The sequence below is a fragment of the Salvia splendens genome, chromosome 1 (genome assembly GCF_004379255.2).
Source record: "Salvia splendens isolate huo1 chromosome 1, SspV2, whole genome shotgun sequence".
NCBI classification, from domain to species: Eukaryota; Viridiplantae; Streptophyta; class Magnoliopsida; order Lamiales; family Lamiaceae; genus Salvia; species Salvia splendens.
The window spans coordinates 43,528,006-43,548,965 of record NC_056032.1 but is presented as its reverse complement, the minus strand read 5'-3'; the positions used below and the strand labels follow the sequence as shown (position 1 = coordinate 43,548,965).

At 37.1% G+C, this 20,960-nt stretch overlaps 1 protein-coding gene and 1 pseudogene across 2 annotated transcripts; both read left to right on the top strand.

The window, feature by feature from the left end:
* Positions 1-665: 665 nt before the first annotated feature.
* On the top strand, positions 666-4,291 carry LOC121792333 (annotated as a pseudogene).
* A 2,724-nt stretch (positions 4,292-7,015) lies between these two features.
* LOC121801125 (heterogeneous nuclear ribonucleoprotein 1-like) lies at positions 7,016-9,366 on the top strand. Of its 2 annotated transcripts, XR_006050549.1 has the most exons (3): positions 7,016-7,409; positions 7,955-8,970; positions 9,063-9,366. XR_006050549.1 is itself a non-coding variant. In XM_042200580.1 (2 exons), the coding sequence occupies exons 1-2, from the start codon at positions 7,185-7,187 to the stop codon at positions 8,849-8,851; spliced, it is 1,122 nt and encodes a 373-aa protein (XP_042056514.1). In that variant the 5' UTR covers positions 7,016-7,184; the 3' UTR covers positions 8,852-9,057. The 2 variants fall into 2 exon arrangements, 1 of the variants encoding a protein (XP_042056514.1); XM_042200580.1 differs by lacking the exon at positions 9,063-9,366 and having other exon boundaries at positions 7,955-9,057.
* Positions 9,367-20,960: the final 11,594 nt, after the last annotated feature.

The following is a 20,960-nucleotide window of genomic DNA, read 5'->3' as shown; positions in this document are numbered from 1 at the left end:
CACCTAGACAAAACATCGTTTTGAACTTAATTAGATATTGTTTTGCCCAACGTCATTTTATTAATTTGTTTTAAACTGGGTGACACGTATAATTGTCGGAAATTATTGCAAAAATTTCATCTTTCATGATGATTATGAAAAATAAGACGCAGACTTGAATAAAAACAAAATATGCAAGAATCAGATAAAAATCTCGATTTATAATAATAAGAGCATCAGAAATGGGCTCGTCCCGGCAGAATTTCGACCGGCGTGCCGGAATTTCGCGGCGGACGTCCGCCATTGTGCATGGTATGCACGGATACGGAATTCCGCCGAGGACACCGCAGTTCCGCGGCGTTACGCGGAATTCCGTCGCGACGGGCGTGCGGACGTCCGCCATTGCGTTGACTCCCACGGACGTCCGCGCGGAATTCCCGTTTATCGCATTAAATTTTGTTTCCCTATTTGTGTCGAAATTTTAATTCCGTAAATTGTTTAATTCCGGAAATTGTTTAATTTGTGAATTTTTGTTTTTTAATTGTGGGAAGTCCTTGGGATGTCCGCCACTGTGCAGTAAGAAGTCATTATGACGTGGCAGTGCAGTGGAAAGTCCGTATGACGTGGCAACTGACAAGAGGTGTTTTTGATAATTATGCGGGGAATTCCGTCGGGAATTCCGCGCCACTGCTGATGCTCAAGCTAAAAAACACCATAATAATAGAATTACAAAAATGATCTATTTAAGTTTAAACTAATTTAGTTCTCAATTCTAAAGCTTTCAACTCATTTTTCCCTTCATTCAAACTCAATAAGAAAGAAGATGCGCAGAAGCGTTGTTGATCTGATTCGTTTAAGAGTTTTTGCTTCTTCAAGGTCACACAAATCGGGCAGCATTCTCATTCCCCCATTCAGTTGCGTCAGAGAATTAAGCGATGCCATCCGCTTGTTTCACGAGATGTTCCGAATTCGTCCGCACCTTTCAGTCGTTGATTTCATGAAACTGTTGAATTCCGTGATGAAATTGAAGCACTACTCCGTCGCCCTCAACCTGTTCGACGAAATGCGCCTGAGGGGTGCCCCGGTGAATGAGTACACATTGAGCATCGCTATCAATTGCTATTGCCTTCTTCGACGTGTAGACTTCGGTTTTGCTATAATGGGCGTCTTCTTCAAGAGCTGTCACGAACCAAATGTGGCAACATTCTGCACCCTCATTAAAGGTCTCTTCTTGGATGGTAAGCCTGATGAGGCCATGAAATTGTTCAAGAAGCTTTTGCGTTTCCGAATATGCGAGCCTAATGATGTGATGATTCTCACTTTGATAGATGGGCTTTGCAAAGCTGATGAAATTGGTGCAGCTGGTGATTTGCTTAGTAGACTTGAAAGAACTAGGTGGAGACCTAATGTTAAGGCATATAACGCGTTGCTTGACGGCTTGTGCAAGGCCGGGAAGGTGGATGACGCTCTCCAACTTTTGTCGAGGATGGTTGAAAAGCGTGTTTTGATTGATGTTTTCACGTGTTTTGAGCGATGCTGGTAGGATGAAGGACGTGAGAGATTTGTTGAATGATGTAACGAATGCTAATGTATCTTTGGATGACGTTACTTTTGGTATAGTGATAGACGCGTTATGTAGGGAAGGAAAGATGAAAGAGGCCGAGAAAGAACTCAGAGTTATGTTGGGACGGAATATCCGTCCCAACGTCTTCATTTATAGTGCATTGATAGATGGATATTGTTTGCAAGGGAAAATGAACAGAGCACGAGAGGTATTCGATTCCATTGTAGAGAAGGGCCTTAAACCCAATATTATATGCTATAGCACCATAAGGCCACCCGCAACGCGTCACGCGGGTTGCTAGTGTTTCGTTCCGCAGTGACGGAACCGGGGCGGGACGCGTTGCAGCGTCTCGTCCCGTCCCCAGCCCGTCACGCAACCCGTCCCGCCGCGACGAAACGCGGGACGGCTCGCCACGCGCCGAGGCGACGTGGCGCACTCCCAGGCTATGCGTGACGCCCACTCGCCGTCCCGCGAGTTGGCATCGTCACGCTGACGCAATAATTCATTTTTTTAAAAAATCGGATTAAATAAAAAAATTAAATAAAATAAAGAAAATGTTAAACGGTAATATTACCGTTAATAGTTATAGAGGTGTTTTTCCTTTTTTATTTTTTAAATTTTTTTACTCTATAAATACTCCTATTTCATCATCATTTCACACACAACTACACATCTATTCTTCCCAATTCATCTCCATTTCCTCTCCAATTTTCATCTAACATCTCATCATAAAATGTCCGACGACAGAAACCCCGGCGGTGGCGGTGGCGGCTCCGGCACATGGGATCTCAACTCGTTCGGCGACTGGGGGAGCATGTACAACACATTGGGTGGTTCCGGTTCGTCGACGCCGGGCACCCGGGTTCGGGCACGCCGGGGGTACCAACCACCCAATTTTGATGTTGATGCATACGCCCGTCCTTCCGCCCCACGGTATTCGCAGGGATTATCTGGTTCAACCCACTCCGGAAGAAGGCGGAGGCGGAGGAGGAGGATCTAGGTCGGCATCCGTACTGCCCCAAAGAAACGCTGGCGGTGTACAACGCCTGGATCAGCGTCTCGTACGATCCCATCGTCGGGAATCAACAACCCCTGAAGTGTTTCTCGGAAAAGGTCACCGAGGCCTACCACGAGATTAAGCCGAAAAAGACCCGCCGCAGCACATATAAGATGCTCCGCGCTCACTTTGACCGAGTCAACAGAGAGGTCAAACGATTCTGCGGCATCTACAAGAATGAAGCGGCTCAGTACCAAAGCGGAGCCACAGGAGCCGACATTCTGAGGTCGGCTTTGCGGGTCTACTACGAAGACATCGGCAAACAATTCAAATATGCCGATGTTTGGGAGGTTGTCAGGGACGAAGAAAGGTTGGCCGGTGGTGTGCGGTCCAGCTCGGGCTCGACCTCGAAGCGCACGGCGAGTGGCCAATACTCGTCTGGTGAGGGCTGTTCGGGCATCGGGCCACAAGAGTTTGCCTCGCAGGAGGAGGAGACCCCGGCAGACGATGCCGGGGGGTCCTCCCGTGGGCGCCGTCGGCTGCAAGGTAGAAATGCGGCGAAGGCGGCTAGAGGGAGGAGGGGCCTAGCCGAATCAAGCCAGGCGGGCTCGGGCTCGGGGGGACCCTCGAACTCCCTTATGTCCATGTACATGACCGCCACAATGGCGGACACTTCCCGCTTTACGCCCACCCAATACGAAGCCTGGCTTAACGTATTCCTGTTTATGGCGGCACAACTTGGTATCCCGCCTCCAAGTGGCCTCAGGGCACCTCCACCACCTTCAGGGGATGATTCGCTGCGGAGTAGTTTTTTTTATTTTCTATAAAATTGTATTTTAAATTATGTCATTTTTATTTTTTTAGGATTTTAATTATGTCTTTTTTTTATTTTTATTTTATTTTAAGTTGTATTTTAATTTTATGTTGTAATGTTATTTTATTTTTAATGAAGTGTGTTTTTTATTAATTGAATTTGGTGTAAAAAAATGAAATTGAATGAATAGTGATTTAAGGGACGGTTTAAGGGACGGAGGGTTGCAGGTTCCGTCCCTTAGTTAAGGGGTGGAGTAAAAAAGTACAGTGAGGCCCGCAAATAGTGTTTTAAGGGACGGTATAGTGACAGCGTTGTGGATGGCCTAATAAACGGATACTGCAAGATGAGACGAGTGGATGAAGCTTGGCTTCTTTTCGACGTGTCTTGTAAAGGTTTGGAGCACAATACGCATACGTACAATACCATGATACACGGATTATTTAGTAAAGACAGATTTGTTGAAGGGTGGAAGCTTTTCAAGGGTATGGAAGCTCAGCGAGTGAATCATAGCTTGTATACGTTTAATATCTTGTTGGATGGGTTGTGCAGGAACGGGGAAACTGATAAAGCTCTTATGCTACTACGCATGATGGAAGTGAAAGGAGTTAACCCCGATATAGTCTCGTATGGGGCTTATGTTAACGGATTATGCAAGAATGGAAAATTTGACGTTGCAAGAGAACTTTTCGACAAGCTTCCTTCTAGAGGTTTACAACCCGATGTTTGTATGTATAATATGATCATTGGTTCACTTTGTCGCGAAGGGTCCGTGGAGGAAGTAAACCGTTTGCTCGTAGAGATGAAGAACCGTGGTTGTGAGCCCAACACGGTGACGTACAACATTATTGTGCAGAGTTTGTTAAGGAGTTATGAGCTTCACATGATCGAACCTCTCTTGGAAAATATCCATTGGAAGAATCCTCAACAGATTCGTTAAAGGAAAATGTATCATAGTAGTTAATTTCGTATCATATTTTATACTCCTGCAGTCTCAATTTTAAAATTCGAATTAAAAACACGAAATTATATTTTTGTATATAAAAAGTTGGGAATATACAAAAAACAATTCAAATATAGATATGGGCCTGCCCAGAGCAATTATTATTGGGCCTCCAGTCCTGGCTTATACTCAGATGATGGCTTTGATGGCAAGCCCATATAAAGTTCCTTAGAGCATCCACAACGGTGGCAACACGCCGTCCGTCTGTCCTTGCCGCTGGCAAGGACACGCTTGTCCGTCGCTGCGCTCTTGCCGCTGGCACGGACGTGCTCTTAGCTAAGAACACGTTTGTGCCAGCGAGCAAGGCAACGTGGCGCGTTTCTATTAGTCGTTGACATTTTTTTTCCTTTTTTTAAAAAATCGAAAATAATACCAAAAATTAAAAAAAAAATCGGATTCCCAAAAATATACAAATTTTATTACCATTTTTTTGAATTTTTTTAAAAAAAATTTAATCCCAAAATCATCTATAAATACACACATTCATCATCCATTTGGGCGAAATTCAGCCACGAGTAGTGGGTTTTTTTAATTTTATGAATTTAATTATGTTATTTTTAATTTTTAGGATTTAAATTATGTAATTTTTAATTTTTAAGACTTTAATTATGTAATTTTTAATTTCTAGGATTTTAATTATGTAATTTTTATTTTTTTTTTGTAATTTGTAATATTATTTCGGTTATTTTTAATGAATTTTAATTTTGTGAAAATGTTTTTATTTAAATTGAATAATGGAATGGTGAGGCCCTTGTGCTCGTCCTTGCGGAAGAGCACGGCTGTGGGTGTTGTGATCTTGCCTAAGAGCAGGCAGAAAAAATGGGCATGGGCCCACAACCGTGCTCGTTGGCAAGAGCACGGTTGTGAATGCTCTTAGCATTTGTACAAGGGTGGTTCTAACCGTAGCTCCTTTTTTACATACTACCAGCTGTTTTCAAAGATTCACTACTGCTTATAAGTACATAAAGTTTTTGTCAAATCATAAATTGTAAGAATAAAAACTAAATTTGAAGTTGAAGTGGATATTGAGATTTGTCTGCCTCAAATCACTATATAACACAACTAAACTACCCCCTCCATCATCTTTTTCTGTCTATATTTTCTTGTAAAATTCGATTAAAATTCCAATATAAAAAAATGGTAGTGGACAGAAGGAATATTTAATTAGATTCCTTATAAAACCAACAAGAAGAAAATAGATTCCTACATAGAATATGATAAAAACACTCCAACGTGTAGCCCTTTGAACAAACCACCAACTCAGATTCACTCTCCTCACTTTTGGGATCCTTTTACTCTCTCTCATACTTCTAACAAACGATTCTCCCTCTCCCTCTCCCTCTCCCTCTCCCACACACACACTCCACCGCCTTTTCCTTTGCCTTTGAGTTTTTCGGATACGAGGGGCACTCCACTAATATAATAATAAAAATGTATCCATTTTGTTATTTCTTCCTTCTATGAGAAAAATACCACTCGTATTGGCGGCTTATTAAATAAAAACTCCAACCACGTTGGCGTTTTAAAATTTCTTTTTGATTTTATACAAATATATTATTTATCGAAACACGCCAACTTGTACCACACCAACCAAGTTGCCGTGTTTATCTAAAAAACGGCTATTGTATTGGCGTTTTAAGCAAATTTGGGATAAAATAAATCCTAAATTATAATTTATACACGCCTATCGCGTTGGCGTGTTTAAAAAATTTACAAAAAAAATAAAACTAAATTAGAAACGCCAACGTCATTGGCGTTTTTAGACCGAATGAATTATATCAGATTCTCCTCCCCCAAATAAGACGGTAAAACTTTGAATGATAAAACTGTGGGAACTGTGGTACTACTCTTCCTCCAACTGTTGTTTCTTCAACCACTGTTTCTTCAACTGTTGTTTCTCCAACTGGAATGGATGGCCTTGAATCAATAAATTGTTCATCATCAGGCGGATCACCTTCTGAGTCTGTACTAACAATGTTTATATCTTCTGAATCATTAGGTGATTGTGGATCAAGAAAGTCGGCTTTATCAGGACCTATAATATCATCAGCCACATGACAATTGTCATTGTCCCCTAAACGCACGCCTCCAACATCAAAATATTGTGTTGCAAATCTATATGTTCCAGCAAAACTTGGTTCTTGGGCTCTCGTAGACGTACCAACATCATAACTTATGACATGATGAATATTTTGTTGAGTAATCGGCGAATACTCAACAAATAATTCCATTTGACCTCCTATAGGCTATAGCCATACCCTCACTGAACATTAGTGGCATGCATACTACTTCTAGTAAAGTACCTATAAACGTGATTCCGGATCCAACGCATATAGTACGTTTCCATATTATTTGAATTTTCAAATATGCTTATACCCATTCTTTCACAATTTTACCCACAAGCTTATAGTAGAAAACACTTTTGTCCAACATAATATATCTTTTTGAGAAATGAGGATCATATTAAATAACTGCTCTAGAAATTATCTTTCCACCCCAATATAAATTGACACACCACGTCATACTATCTGCAATAATGTAGCATAAATAAATATGTATTATTTTTACATTCATTATCGTATAGAAGAAACTTTACATATCATCAATATTTTTTCTATTAATTATACTACAATATATTTTTGTTATTACAGTAGCAGATAGCCCCACGCATCCGAAAAACTCTTTCCCTCTTTCCCCCCAATTTTTTCCTTCCGCGCTCCACCCCACAAAAAACCCTAGTTTCCTCCCCCTCTCGAGCTCGTTCCGAATTCCCCACCTCTCCCTCTCTCCTGGCTAATTTACTCGTGCAAATTGGAATTCAGGTGAAATCATGGACGATTCGGAGCAGAATAAGCTGTTTGTCGGGGGAATTTCGTGGGACACGACGGACGATGTGCTCAGGGACCATTTTGGCAAGTACGGCGTCGTTGTGGACTCCGTGATTGCTCGGGATCGGGATTCCGGGCGCCCCAGGGGCTTCTCTTTCGTCACCTTTTCGGAATCTTCCGCCGTCGACCGCGCTCTGCAGGATTCCCATCAAATTCTCAGCAGAACGGTCTGCTCTCGTTTGCTTTATTTTTAGGGCTTTTTGTCGGCTGATTTTATATTCTTTAAAATTATTTCTTTTTCGCGCTTGTGTGTATTCAATAGTAGTATATTTTTTCTTTTTTTTTTCCTGTTCTTTTTCCCCTCTTTTCTTTTGTTTTTTTTTCCAGTGCATGTCTGGATAACTCGCACAGTCGTGGTCAATGGGATTCTACATTCCCGCTGCTCTATTTTCATACTAGTGTTTTGTTTTCGAAGTTAGAGTTTCTGCTTCTGCGCACATGCAGGTCTTATGCACTGTTTTGGGCTTTTGCCCATTTTTTTGGTATTTTTTCATTAACTTTTTCCCTTGTGTTTGCAAATGGAGTAGTATTTTATGCCTGTTTGCAGGTTTTTGTCACGAGTCTCCTTTTTTATGTAATTATCTTTAGGTCTTGTTTTGTCAAGAGTTTCATTTTTTATTTTTTATGTAATTATTTTTTATGTCAACTTGATATTGTTCATTGGCTGGATTTGTTTAACCTTTCAAGCTTTTGTATGACTTAATTCTTATAGGTGGAAGTCAAAAGGGCCATTCCCAGAAGCGAACAACAAAGTCAACAACAGAATAACAGGGGATTGAGTAGGAATAATAGTAGGGCTAACAGTAGGAGCAACGAGCAGTTTAGGACAAAGAAGATTTTTGTAGGGGGTTTATCGGCTAACTTGAGTGAAGAAGAATTCAGAGGTTACTTTGAGAACTTTGGTAGGATTACTGATGTAGTTGTGATGCATGATAATCTGACTCATAGGCCGAGGGGATTTGGTTTTATTACCTTTGACTCAGAGGATTCTGTAGAGGAAGTTATGCAGAAGAATTTCCATGAATTGACTGGAAAGCTTGTTGAGGTTAAAAGAGCGGTGCCAAAGGATGGACTTGGTAGTTGTAGCGTTGGTTATAATGGAAGATTAGGTGGCGGAAGAAGCCATACTAGCTTCAATTTTTATCAGCAGGGGAGTTACACACCTTATAGTTCTAGATTTGGGTATTTCCCTGGGTATGGTGGTAATGTGGCTGGCTACCCATATGGAGCTGGGATATTTGGTGGTGGATATCCTCCTTCTGGAGGGTATGGCGGAATTAGTTACAGTCTCACTCCAATTGCCCCGAGGAGTCCTTGGAATCCAGCGATGGTTGGTGTCAGGGGAAGTTTCCTGCCTTATGGAAGTTGTGCTCCTGTCTATCCCTCCTATGTGAATGGCGGGCCTGGAGTGATGGGACTGTCTATTAACGGATATGGTGGGATCTTGGGTGGAGATGCTCAACACACGGCTGAATCAGCACCCCCTCAGACTGGTATAAATAATGTAGATGCCAATTCTTTTGGTTCTGGAAGAAACTTTGGAGGTGTGGCTAGCAAACAGAGTCACAGAGTTAGTGATATGTCTTACCAAGCTGCTAACTCAAGCTGACTGCTTGACGTCTTGATTGTGGATATTGACATGTTAGAAGTTTCTCCCACTGGCGGAGTTGGTTATCGTTATTCCAATGTCCACGCGCTAGATCTGTTTCTAATTCTTATAAAGATTTGGTGTGTTTTCCTGTTTTTAATTTTAAAAATCAATGGAATCTGGATTCAGTTATTGTAATATAATTTATTCATAAATTTATTTTTTCATACAGTGTTTCTGATCTGTTTGACACAGTTTGGTTTGATCAAGCTAGCTGAAGGTATGCTCTGACTCGCTGTTGCTTGGATGATGCTTGTTATTAGTATGGTTCTCGTTTATTACGTTCAGTCTTGTTTTGAAGTGGGTTTCATAAATGTCTTGAACTGATTTTCGAGTCAGCTGTGTGATAGTCTTGCTTATGATAAATCTGAGTTCCTCTTTAAACTGTCAAGTGAGAGGAATATATGCTACTGCACTTGGATTCATGTAACATACACACTCTGCATTCTTGTTGAGTTTAAATCATTTTGTCATCATGAGTTACCTTTGTGTTTCATATTAAATCATAGTGCTTGCTTGCCTCTGTGTATTGAAGAACAGAAGAAGCAGAGCTTGTGGGACTTGTTTTTGTGGTGAGAAGTGTTGTATAGCATTCTTCCATTGTGAAGGCTATGCTTTTACTCCAATGCTGTTGATGTGTGAATTATGAATTGGAGATGCATTAATGTTGATGTTCATTATTTCCCTCAATTATATCATCAAATTATGAACAACTTTGAAGTGAGCTTAAATTATTGAGTTGCTTTCAAATATTGAGTTTTTTTTTTCGAAATTCGACTTTTCTGAGCTATGAATTTGGCCATTTGGGTATTGTGTGTATTTGTTCAAACACGTTTCTTTTCGTTACTATGAAAGCGAAACACAGCGCTTGCATCGGCCATTAAATCAACACCTCATCAATCATATAACTACTTGTATATTTTCATTAGTGCTAAATAACTTTAAAATGTTAGTTGCATCTCGTAAGCTTTAAAATAACAAATTTATTTGATGTAAGAGTTTTATTAGCTTATTTCTATTGTGTAAAAAATCAATAATAGTTCCTGATGATTGTAATTTGATTAAATCCGACTTATTGATTAAAAGAAGAAAGAAGAACCTCTTATCAACACAATGTTGTCTTGTTTAATTTTATGGGTGAATATAATTTTTTATTAACTTGTCTGAAGAATTAAGTAAAGCATAGAATTTCAAAATTTCCGCAGATAATATACTTAACGCGACATATTTTGTCTAATCAGTTTCTTGCAAAGAAAAAGAAAAAAAAAATGTCTAATGAAAAAATTACAATTGCTACATCCGATTCCCACTCTTCCAAATAATCATAGCCTATGCACATACTTGCAAACAACAAGTTTCTGAGATTTGGTATTGCTTAGAATGTATAAGAATATCTTGTTTTATTTATGTATGGACGGCTTAGCAAGAGATACATGCTATGCTAGTAGGTTACTTATTGGATGGAGAGCGTTATTCTTCACCATTTTCCCCTCTCCACATAATGACAAGCGTGGCAGCTCTTTCCAACTTTTTGAGGTATTTCTGGTCAGCAACCCAGACACGTTTAAGTATATTCTTCCATTCTGTTTATTGTAATCCATCATTGCTACCATGATTTTTATAAGATTGATAGAACAACCAGCAATTTAGTTGTTGCTTGCATCGTTGGTGAGAAGATGGTGATGAACACATCAATTCTTTAGAGTCTAACATCGATCATATTTCCTTCTTGGAGGTAACCTTTTGTGATTCCTTCCTTTCTTGGAGGTAAACTTGTCAAACACACATGATTAGGGGTGGGGAATTATACTGAAATACCGCACTTACCGTACCGAAAATACCGATTTTTTGGTATACTGTATTTTTCGGTACGGTAACGGTATTAGATTTCCTATACCGCGGTATACCGCTATATACCGACGCTTCGGTATACCGTTAATTATTAAATATATAAATATATATATATAGGGGTGCATTATAATGATAACTCTAATTTGTGTGATAACCTATAACTAAATCTCCACCATACATTTTAAAAATATGTGGTCTGAATTTAATCTAACAAAACTATCATTTTATCAAATAAAACTATCATATTTCGGATATATTAAGGGAAAAATTGTCGTTTCGTTATAAAATTGGGCGGGTTAGAAGAAAACGTGAATTACACACTGCATTCAATTTCTCTCACACTCAAACCCTCCGAATCGCATTTCAAACCCTTGCTTCTTCAGTTTCGAAGGAAAAATCATCCAAATTTTGGAATATGTCGAAGGAAAACGCTCAAGCATCATCGAAGGAAGGCTGGATGAAGTTTATTACTTATTTCACTTTTGTTTTTGCTCGATTTTATCATTTTGCCAGAGATTCTCGGTTTTTTAGATTCTATAGTTTTTTAGTGAAGATTTAGAGTTACATATGACAGCATGATGAATTTACTTTGAATTTACTTCATACTTGGTTTTGTATGATCAATTCATACCTTATTCCATGATGAATTATTGTTTTAAATTATAAAATGATAGTTTTAAATGATAAAATGATATCAGGGATAGAAATCAGCTGCTTCTACTAATGTATTGAATTTCATACCAATCATTGGCTTCAAAGCATCATCACAAACATGAATGTACATACCTACAAATCAGTAAAACTATCATTCTATCCGGCAAAACTATCATTTTATCAACTCAGAGTATCATTCTATCCGGTAAAACTACCATTTTATCAACTTAGAGTATCATTGTGTGCAGTAAACCTAACATTTATAAGCCAAAAGTATCATGTTAACACATAATTGGCAATGCATAATATAATTACATAATATCATGATCTGATTTGTTGCCCAGTTTACGAATGCCAAAACCAACTAAACGAGAATAATGTTCATAGAAATCAGCTGCTACTACTAATGTATTGAATTTCATACCAATCATTGGCTTCAAAGCATCATCACAAACAGGAATGTACATACCTACAAATCAATAAAACTATCATTTTATCAACTCAGAGTATCATTCTATCCGGCAAAACTATCATTTTATCAACTCAGAGTATCATTCTATCCGACAAAACTATAATTGTATGCAGGAATGCACATACCTACAAATCAATAAAACTATCATTTTATCAACTCATAGTATCATTCTATCCGGCAAAACTATCATTTTATCAACTCAGAGTATCATTCTATCCGGCAAAACTATCATTCTATGCACTAAACCTAACATTTATAAGCCAAAAGTATCATGTTAACACATAATCGGCAATGCATAATATGTCATTTTGTCAGGTTAAAGTATCATTTTATCAACTTATATGCAAAATTGAAAACATCTTCCCGGTCACAATAATGCGAGAAATATGGAAACAAAATCTGGAGATTATGGAATAACGAACCAAATCGGAAGAAAATTTGGAGCCTATGTAAATAAAATAGGCGAGAAATATGGAAACAAAATCGCTGAGAAGAGAGAATCGAACTGAGAGAGAGTGAAAGAATGGAGCGAAATTTAGAAATTAAATGAGGGAAATGACATATTTACCCTCTGCGTCTTTTTTATGAAGTAAATCTAAGTTTGAATCTCAGCCACAAGATTAGAAAATATGTGTGGTTCAGATTTGGTTATAGAGTTATTACGTGATTTGGGGGTTATCATATGATCACAACTCTCTCTCTCTCTCTCTATATATATATATATATATATATATATATATATATATATATATATATATATACCTAGGGTTGTGATCAATTGAGATTTTTTAGCCTAATTGAGAATTGAGATACATTATCACCCACCCATTTTTATTAAATGAGTGGTCCAGAATTTGTCAACTGTACACATATAATGTCAACTATAAGTTGTTGACATTTGATGTGCAAGCTATTAACGATAATACCCATGAGTTGACATAATCTACTTGCAGTTGACATTTCGAAAATGTTGTGGATGAGTGGCTGAAAATGCATCTCAATTCTCAATTAAACTAAAAAATCTCAACCTAACATGACACTATATACCTATATATATATATATATATATATATATATAATATTTATGTTATATTTATAGAATTATTATTATATATATAACCCTTTTATTTATAGAAGGTTGGATCCTCCATTTTCAGTCTCATCTACAAGTAATGTCTTTTGTCAAATTCACTAAAAAGTTTCCAAGAAATGAAGATAATGTTGCTCATGATTTTATAATTTGTTTTTAATTTGGTTGTCAAAGTTTTATAATTTGAATATTAGAATGACCATATGGACTTTAATTGTTTTATACTTTTTGAAGTAGTTGAACAATGGAATTATTTTTTTTAATATTTTATGTATAATATATTATTTTTCCGGTATAACAGGTATAACGGTATGCCGTACCGAAGTTGGTATATCGCAAAAGTACGGTATACCGGAAACATGGTATGGTAACGGTATAAAAAACTATCATACCGAATTTCTGGTATATCGAAATACCTTATTGGTATGGTGTTTTGTCATACCGTAACTTTCGGTACGGTATACGATATGACACTTAAAGTACGATATACCGTACCGGACCACCCCTAGACATGATTCCTCTTACTTTACAACTATTCGATAGTCAAAAAAATTTCTGATACAAATCTATGAGGTTCAATCTTAAAATAGTTTGAAACCATTTGTTTGTTTAATTTGCTAACATTTGCACATGACATCAGATATGTTGAACTTGGTTTGAATAATTTAGATGACGATTTATGCTTATGAAAGAGGACTTTGCTATCATCGTAGAATGAGTCCCATGCTTGTTTTGAACGACGAGGAAAGCTTGCGGCCACTACTTGTATCGTATGTTTGCTCAAGGATGAATGGATGCAGGGTCGGGTTGGGTCGAATGACCCCAACGTCAGCCCACTAGCACTAGAAAATTTTATTAAATTCATATTTCTGAGTTCTATTTCTCGAGTCCATCATTGTATACGCTCTATGAATTAGGAAAGTTTGCGGTCGCTACAATTTTCTATTCAAAATCTTTAAAAAATACTTCTATTAATATTAGGCGATTCAGGATGAGGTTATTACAATGGTACTATTAAACTTGTGATCAATATTACAAGTGTATCTCAATTTAATGAGGTTTCTGATTCACATAGAAAAACATGTCCTTTGGAAATCAGAGATGTTCATTGAAGAGAAAGGCAGTAAATCTTTCATCTAAATTATGTAATAGCATCACACGAACAGTGTTATTTATTACACACTGACAGCCGAGTCACCCATGCCCTTGGCTTCTACCAACGAATACTACTAATTCTGTCCCATAAAATACTTCATTTCATTCATCTCATAGAAATAGATCATTTGGAGTTGGCATAGATTTTAATGTTTAATTGGTAAAATAAGATAGAAAAAGAAAAATATTTAAAATTGTGTAGTATATGGTGAGGTCCATAAAGGATAAAGTAAAAGTGAAGGAGAAAAGTGTTTCCATAGATAGATATGGACCATTGCTATGGGATGGACATAAAATGAAATATGGTCTATTTCTATGAGGCAGAGAGAGAATAATGTATTTAAAATAGCATGAGAATTAATACACAATTGGTAAAGTAAGATGTGAGAAAAGAAAAGAATGATAATTTAAATAATATTAAAGGATAGGAACTTGGATCCCTGAAGGAATTACAGTAAGGGTCCTCACACTCACACCCCAATATTTTATTTCTAAAATATAATATTAAAATATATCAAATTTTTTTATAAGAAATTGGTATTTGAGTGCTCAACACCCCTACTGTAATTCCTCCTAGTGGATAATGAGGTTCATATTATTATCAATGGTTAATGAGTTGTAATGATAGGCTACAGCGATATAAGTTGTAAATAAATTTATATAGATGAGTAATGAGTTGTGACAACTTTCCATAATTGGAAATGCTTTTATTTTTATGAGACAGACGAAAATGGAAAGTGTACATATTTTTATGGAACATATAAGTATTTAATTTTAAAAGTTCTCCAATTAATTTCTTAAAATGGTCACGAGGGAGTATTTCTTAAAATGGTAGTAATTCACTATTTATACTTTAATTTATCTTCACCAAACTCATACTCCCTTCGTCCCATAATAGATGTCATACTTTCCTTTTTAGTTTATCCCACAATAAATGCCACATTTCCTCTTTAAAAAAAAATTATTCTCTCATGTTAATATAAATATAATATTTTCTCTCTCCACTTAATACACAAAATAATAAGAGTATATCCTAAAATCCATTGTCATTACCCAAGTTTGTCATCTATTATAGGGCATAAAGAGTATAAGAAAACCACATAAAATCATGTGCGGATTGGAAATTGTTTCCCTTGAATAAGATACTCCCTCCGTCTCAACTATGTTGAGTCCTATTGTTTTTGGACGACTTAATAAAGTTAAGTCGTTAACTTTTTTGACAAAAAAATAAATATCTAATTACTCTTATTTTATTACATTATCTATTTTAGTCTCGCCTACTTTTTTCTATCTCTTATTTTATAGTAGTATTATTATTATTATTTAAATCATTTAATATAATTTCTTGAGCTCTTTGTTCAAAAGGAGTGACTAAATTTAGTTAGGACAAATGAAATAGAGTTTTAAAATGCTCTCTCAGTCTCACGTTATTTGAGATGTTTTTTTTTCACGAGATTTAAGAAAATTGTGTTTAATATGTTAATTAAAGTAGATGAGATAATAAATTAAGAGAAAAATGGTTGAGTAAGTAAAAAGAAGAATAAAGTAGGTGTGATTTAGATATTTTATTTTTCAGTCAAACAGAGAAATACCGTAAGTAACTTGGGATAATCGGAATAAGACTGAAGTAACTTTTACTAGGGAGGGAGTATGTGTGAAAGGACGAAGGGCAGTAGGTCTGCTGAATAGAGCCAGTTAGGGCACAGACTGTGTAGTAATAATTCAGAGATTTTGTCAATTAGCCCTCAACAAATATATAGATACGAAGGCCTCCTTTCACATTCTAATTAATCACATTCTTTGATTATTAGTGAGAGAATAGGGGAGAGAGAGAGATACAGCCAATCACTCATCTATTGATTGATATCACCAGACCTAATTTTGTCAGATAATTTCTTTTCTAACATATCCATAGTGTTGACTGATCATCCTATTCTATTCTGATTGTTTAATCCCATCATTTTCTCCCTATCTAAACTCTACATGCCTAAGCTACACTCACCAAGTCAAAGGTTTTTACCTCATTAATTTAATTTGCTACAGGCTACAAATAATTTGCGGGAGTGCTCGGTTTATAAGATTGTATACCGAATTAAATATGTAGTGTGTTTGGTTCATAAGATTCAACCCCCACAATTCAATTTTAGATGATTAATCATGTATAATTAGTCAAGCAAACCCCGTATAACTAAAATAATCTCACAAATCAATCCTAAATTATATATTAATATTATTTTATTTAGAAAATCGATCTACACCTATTAGAGCATCATTAACGCAAGGGGCCGGGCCGCAATTCGCGAGTCCCGGCCCGAGACGCGCGTTGGAGGGGGAGGATTTGAGGCCTGGGCCGGTCCTGGGGCCGCAGTTGCGGCTTGGGGACGGTCCCGGGGTCCGGCCCGGGCTATCGTTGGATGGTTCGGGGCCGTGACGGAGCTGCAATTTTTGCCAAAAATTGGAAGAGGAAGAAGAGGGAGGAAGAGGAAGAAGACGGAGATGGGTGACGAAGCTCAATTTTCTGATTTCTTTTGCATTTGGAAGAGGAAGAAGAGGGAGGGGGAGAGGAAGAAGAGGGAGGAAGATGAAGAAGAGGGGCGGCGGATCCAATTTTTTAATTTTTAATTTTTTTTTGCATTTTTTTGCATTTTTAGGTTATAATTTTTAGTATTTTTGCATTTTTATGTTATAATTTTTAGTTTTTTTGCATTTTTTATGTTATAATTTTTAGTTTTTTTACATTTGTATTTTTTTCGAATAAACAATTTATTTTCTCGGTTTGAATTGTTAAACGTATTGCATTTACGAGTCAAATAGGTTGAAGTTTTGAATAGTGTCAGACTGTCAGTTATTAGTTGCGGCCCGAGTTGTGGCCTGCAGGGTTAGAGCAGTTGGGGTTGAGACTCAAATTTGGGGGAATGATAACGTGGAGGGGACTTGGGGCCTGAAACCGGGCCGAGGTTAATGATGCACTTAGTACTATGATTAATGATGCACTTAGTACTCCATTAGTATTGGAATTGTTTTTACTACAATCGGGAAGTTTCGAAATTGGAAGACTGGTGGTACTACTTGCTATGATTAAGAAATAATGTTGATTTGCTAATAACAACAATGCAACTTTTAGTGGTTGGTTAAGAAATGATGAAAATTTTGAAAATTAATACCCCTCTATATATCTTCGTTTGAAATTTAAATTTTGTTGTCGAGGAAATAGTGGACTTTGAAAAACAATCGCCTATATTAGGTGAACTTGTTCTCTCTTTATATGATTCTTTTCAAGAGTGGAGGTGATGTGAAATAGAAATAGCATATATCACGTGATGTATCAAAACATACAGTGTATATTGAATTTTCAGTATATCGTGGCATTTTATGATATACATAAAATGCATAATGTTGCAGTACTGAAAATCACAGCATAGCAAAAGTTTAATACAGTACTCCACAGTATTTTTTATACTACAAAATAAAGGTATTATAGGATAGAAAAAAATATAGTAGTGTTAAGTATGAATTTGCAATTAAGTTATTTATTAGAGGCCTCAATTACAGAGTTTATTATCTAGTGGAGAAAGTGGAGACATGTCTGCTCCCAGAATCTCCAAACACAGTATTATGGTAATAAATCTACATTGTTGAAACTATCCATTTATAGCCAAAGGAAAACGTTAAAAGAGGTGATCCCAATTCATATGTCATTGTACACATTTTTTAGGCAATTGGGAACCTTTTGGTAAATCCCAATCCAAAATCATTTTTAAACTTTGAATAGCAAAAAACTGAAGGATCAAACATTAATATCTGATGACATACATTGATAATTTTTCAGGCAAATAAAAACAATTAATTTGGTCAATTTTTAGTGATTCCTGCAAATTTATAAAATGAGTGTTGAGTGATTATATATCATAAATTTGACATTATTTGCTCAGTTCTCTCACCGTTAAAATTATGGTGTATGATGTGTTTGAATTTATTGACATTGTGTATGTATGTGAAATAAAGATATGACTGGTTGTGTGTATTAAACGAAGTCAATTTAAGTAGCCAAAAGTTTTTTTTACATACTCCATATTAATTTTTGTTTGCCACCTCCTACATAATTTGCTCATTTTTTTCTAACGAAAAATGGGTATATTTTGGTGGAGGGAAGATTGGAGTGAATTTGTTAATGTGCTATGTTGTTACTCTATTTGTATTAAAGCATCTTCAATGGTAATAGGCTAGCGACAAACTCCTTCTGCCACATCATCAGTACTAAAAACTCATCATGTTACATCATCCGGACAAGCAACTGGACAAGCAATAGGCTAGCCACAATAAACAAAATTATAAAAAACACATAATTAACAATCACACAAAATACGGAATTAAATTTACGACACAGATACAGGAAAATTCAATAATAATATTTAAATTTAAAAAAGTACATTAAGTAAAAAAAATTACATTAATTAAACAAATCTAACGACGTGCAGTCCTCCGCTGATGTGCAGCTACGTGATCCCGATCAATCACTGCTCATCGGTGGACAACGGGTGGAGGTCGAGGTACCGCCAGCTGCAAGGCCCTTTGTATCAACCGATTTATCTCGCGGGACGTATGGGCCTCCAACTCTTTGTTCATTTGCCGTTCGTACTCCTCAGCATCACCACCACTACCACCACTACTACCACCTGCGTTACTCATTTCTCATTGTTGCTCTTGTACAGAAATTAAGATGGAGAGAAAACTCGTTAAAACAAGTGGTGCGAATGAAAATGACGTGCAAATCGCGCATATATAGTGTTTCGAAAAAAAAATGAGCTGGCCGATCGCTCGCCGATCGAGAGCCAGCAATGGCGGCCAGCCGACGGGCGAGCGGATCGGCCAGCGCCCGAAAATTGGCGTTGGGTCGCCGATTTTTTTGCCGAAATGGCGCTCGCCGGTTCCAATGGTTCGGCGAACGGACCGGCCAGCGCCGGGAATCGGCTAGCCTGTCCGCTCGCCGCCATTGGAGATTCTCTTATAGATGAGGCAGTCAAGTTTTCTACTTACAGATATAAAGAATGGAGGGAATCTATGGTGATTGTGACCATACAATTTGGCCTAGATTGTGACACAACATTGCTAGTTAAAGAGAGAGGGCTGAATTTACTTTGTTTTCTTTAGGGCGTGTTCAAGTTCATAGAAATACCAAGAAATGGACTGAAATCTTGACAAATTGTGGTGTTCAAGTTCCTTGGTTGAATTCTGTTCAGCCCTAGTATGTAATATGGGCCCGCACTATTTACCATGAAAATGTGCTGAAATCAATTCTCTCAAAATTGGTGGTTTTTAAAACCCAAGTGAAATCAGAACCGATAATTGAAGGCAATTTTCCTTCTTTACCCCTCCAAAATTTTCGTTTTGGACAGGAGGTGGTGGACTGCCAAAAAATATTGAGGGCTTTTTGGGCATTCATTGTAGATATGCCTTATATAGTTGGGCCCTACATACCCAAATCTGAACTCATATCTGGTTACTTAAACAGCCGAAATGAAAATCTTATATGTGGGCCCTACCATCCCAAATCTCATCCAAATTAAATTTATGAAGTAGTATTACAAGTTAGTAATGTTTTCCTTCATCCTTTTTATCATTTGGTAAAATAAAATTATCAGAAAAGTATTGCTTCTTGATTTATAATAGGAATATATATGAATACATTAATAGGGAGCAATACTTATGTTGCGATAATGATTTTATATAGTAGTATAAATATATTTATATGGTTATTTGTGTTGTGATAACAATTTTCTATGAATGAAGTGAGACTAATTTCATTAGAAATACTCCAATAATGTTTTTTATACTTTAATTTTATGTATTAAAATTTGTATTGTTTAATCATCATCTATCAAGACTATTAATTAATATTGGATAGAATAGAATTTTGAGAGAGTAAGACTAGAGAATAAAGTTAAGCAATATGTGATATTACAACAAGGTATCATTCAATATTTTAGCAGTGAGACATGCATGAACCATATTTAATCACCTGACAAACTATTATTATTGATGCAGGATATATTCAGAATTGAATATCTTGAGGAACAAAACAAATTTAAAAATGTGAATAGAATAATAAATAATGAAACAGAAAGGTGGTAAGATCAGTGAGACATATAAAACAGTGTACTATTTGGTGGGGTGGGTTGGAATTGAAGGTTGCAGACTCTTGTCATTCTCAGATAGTGTTAAGGTATATTAATACAGTATTTTGTAAAATTCCATTTTGCCCCCTCAACTAGTTCAATTTCTTTGCATTTCCTTCAAGATGGTTGAGACTTTAAGATAATTCTCCCTCCGTCCGTCATTATGAGTCTCATTTATGGGCGCCACGGATTTTAAAAAATGTTAAGGAAAGTGAGTGGAAAAAGTTAGTGGAATAGGGGTCCCACTTGTATATATTAGTTTTAAATGAAATGTGAGTGGCACGTGTTCGACCCCTGATGGCGCATTAATTTCCCCTGGGGGGGTTCTTGAGTCACTGGCCTGGACCCAGGCGCTGGGGGAGGTAGCCTGTTCATGGCGTCGCCTGGACCCGTGCTTGGGGGAGGTTGGTTATACAGACTCGTTCCTTCCCAACTCGACAACGAAGCGCAGCTCGGTGGTAAGACGCTTCACCTCCGACCGTTAGGCCGGGGGTCCGAGTCACTTCGGGGGTAGATGGGGAACCATCGTTGATCCTCCTTTAAAAAAAAGTTAGTGGAAGGTGGGACCCTATTACCATTTATAGTAAAAGTAAACCGGGACTCCTATTCGCAGACAGACTAAAATGGAAAAATGGGACTCCTATTCACGGACAGAGAGAGTATTTTTGTTTC

Bases quoted from the DNA above. Each gene is read 5' to 3' on its own strand.
- LOC121801125 (XM_042200580.1), top strand. From the start codon at position 7,185: ATGGACGATTCGGAGCAGAATAAGCTGTTTGTCGGGGGAATTTCGTGG. The intron at 7,410-7,954 runs GTCTGCTCTCGT...TAATTCTTATAG, and splicing joins ATCAAATTCTCAGCAGAACG to GTGGAAGTCAAAAGGGCCAT.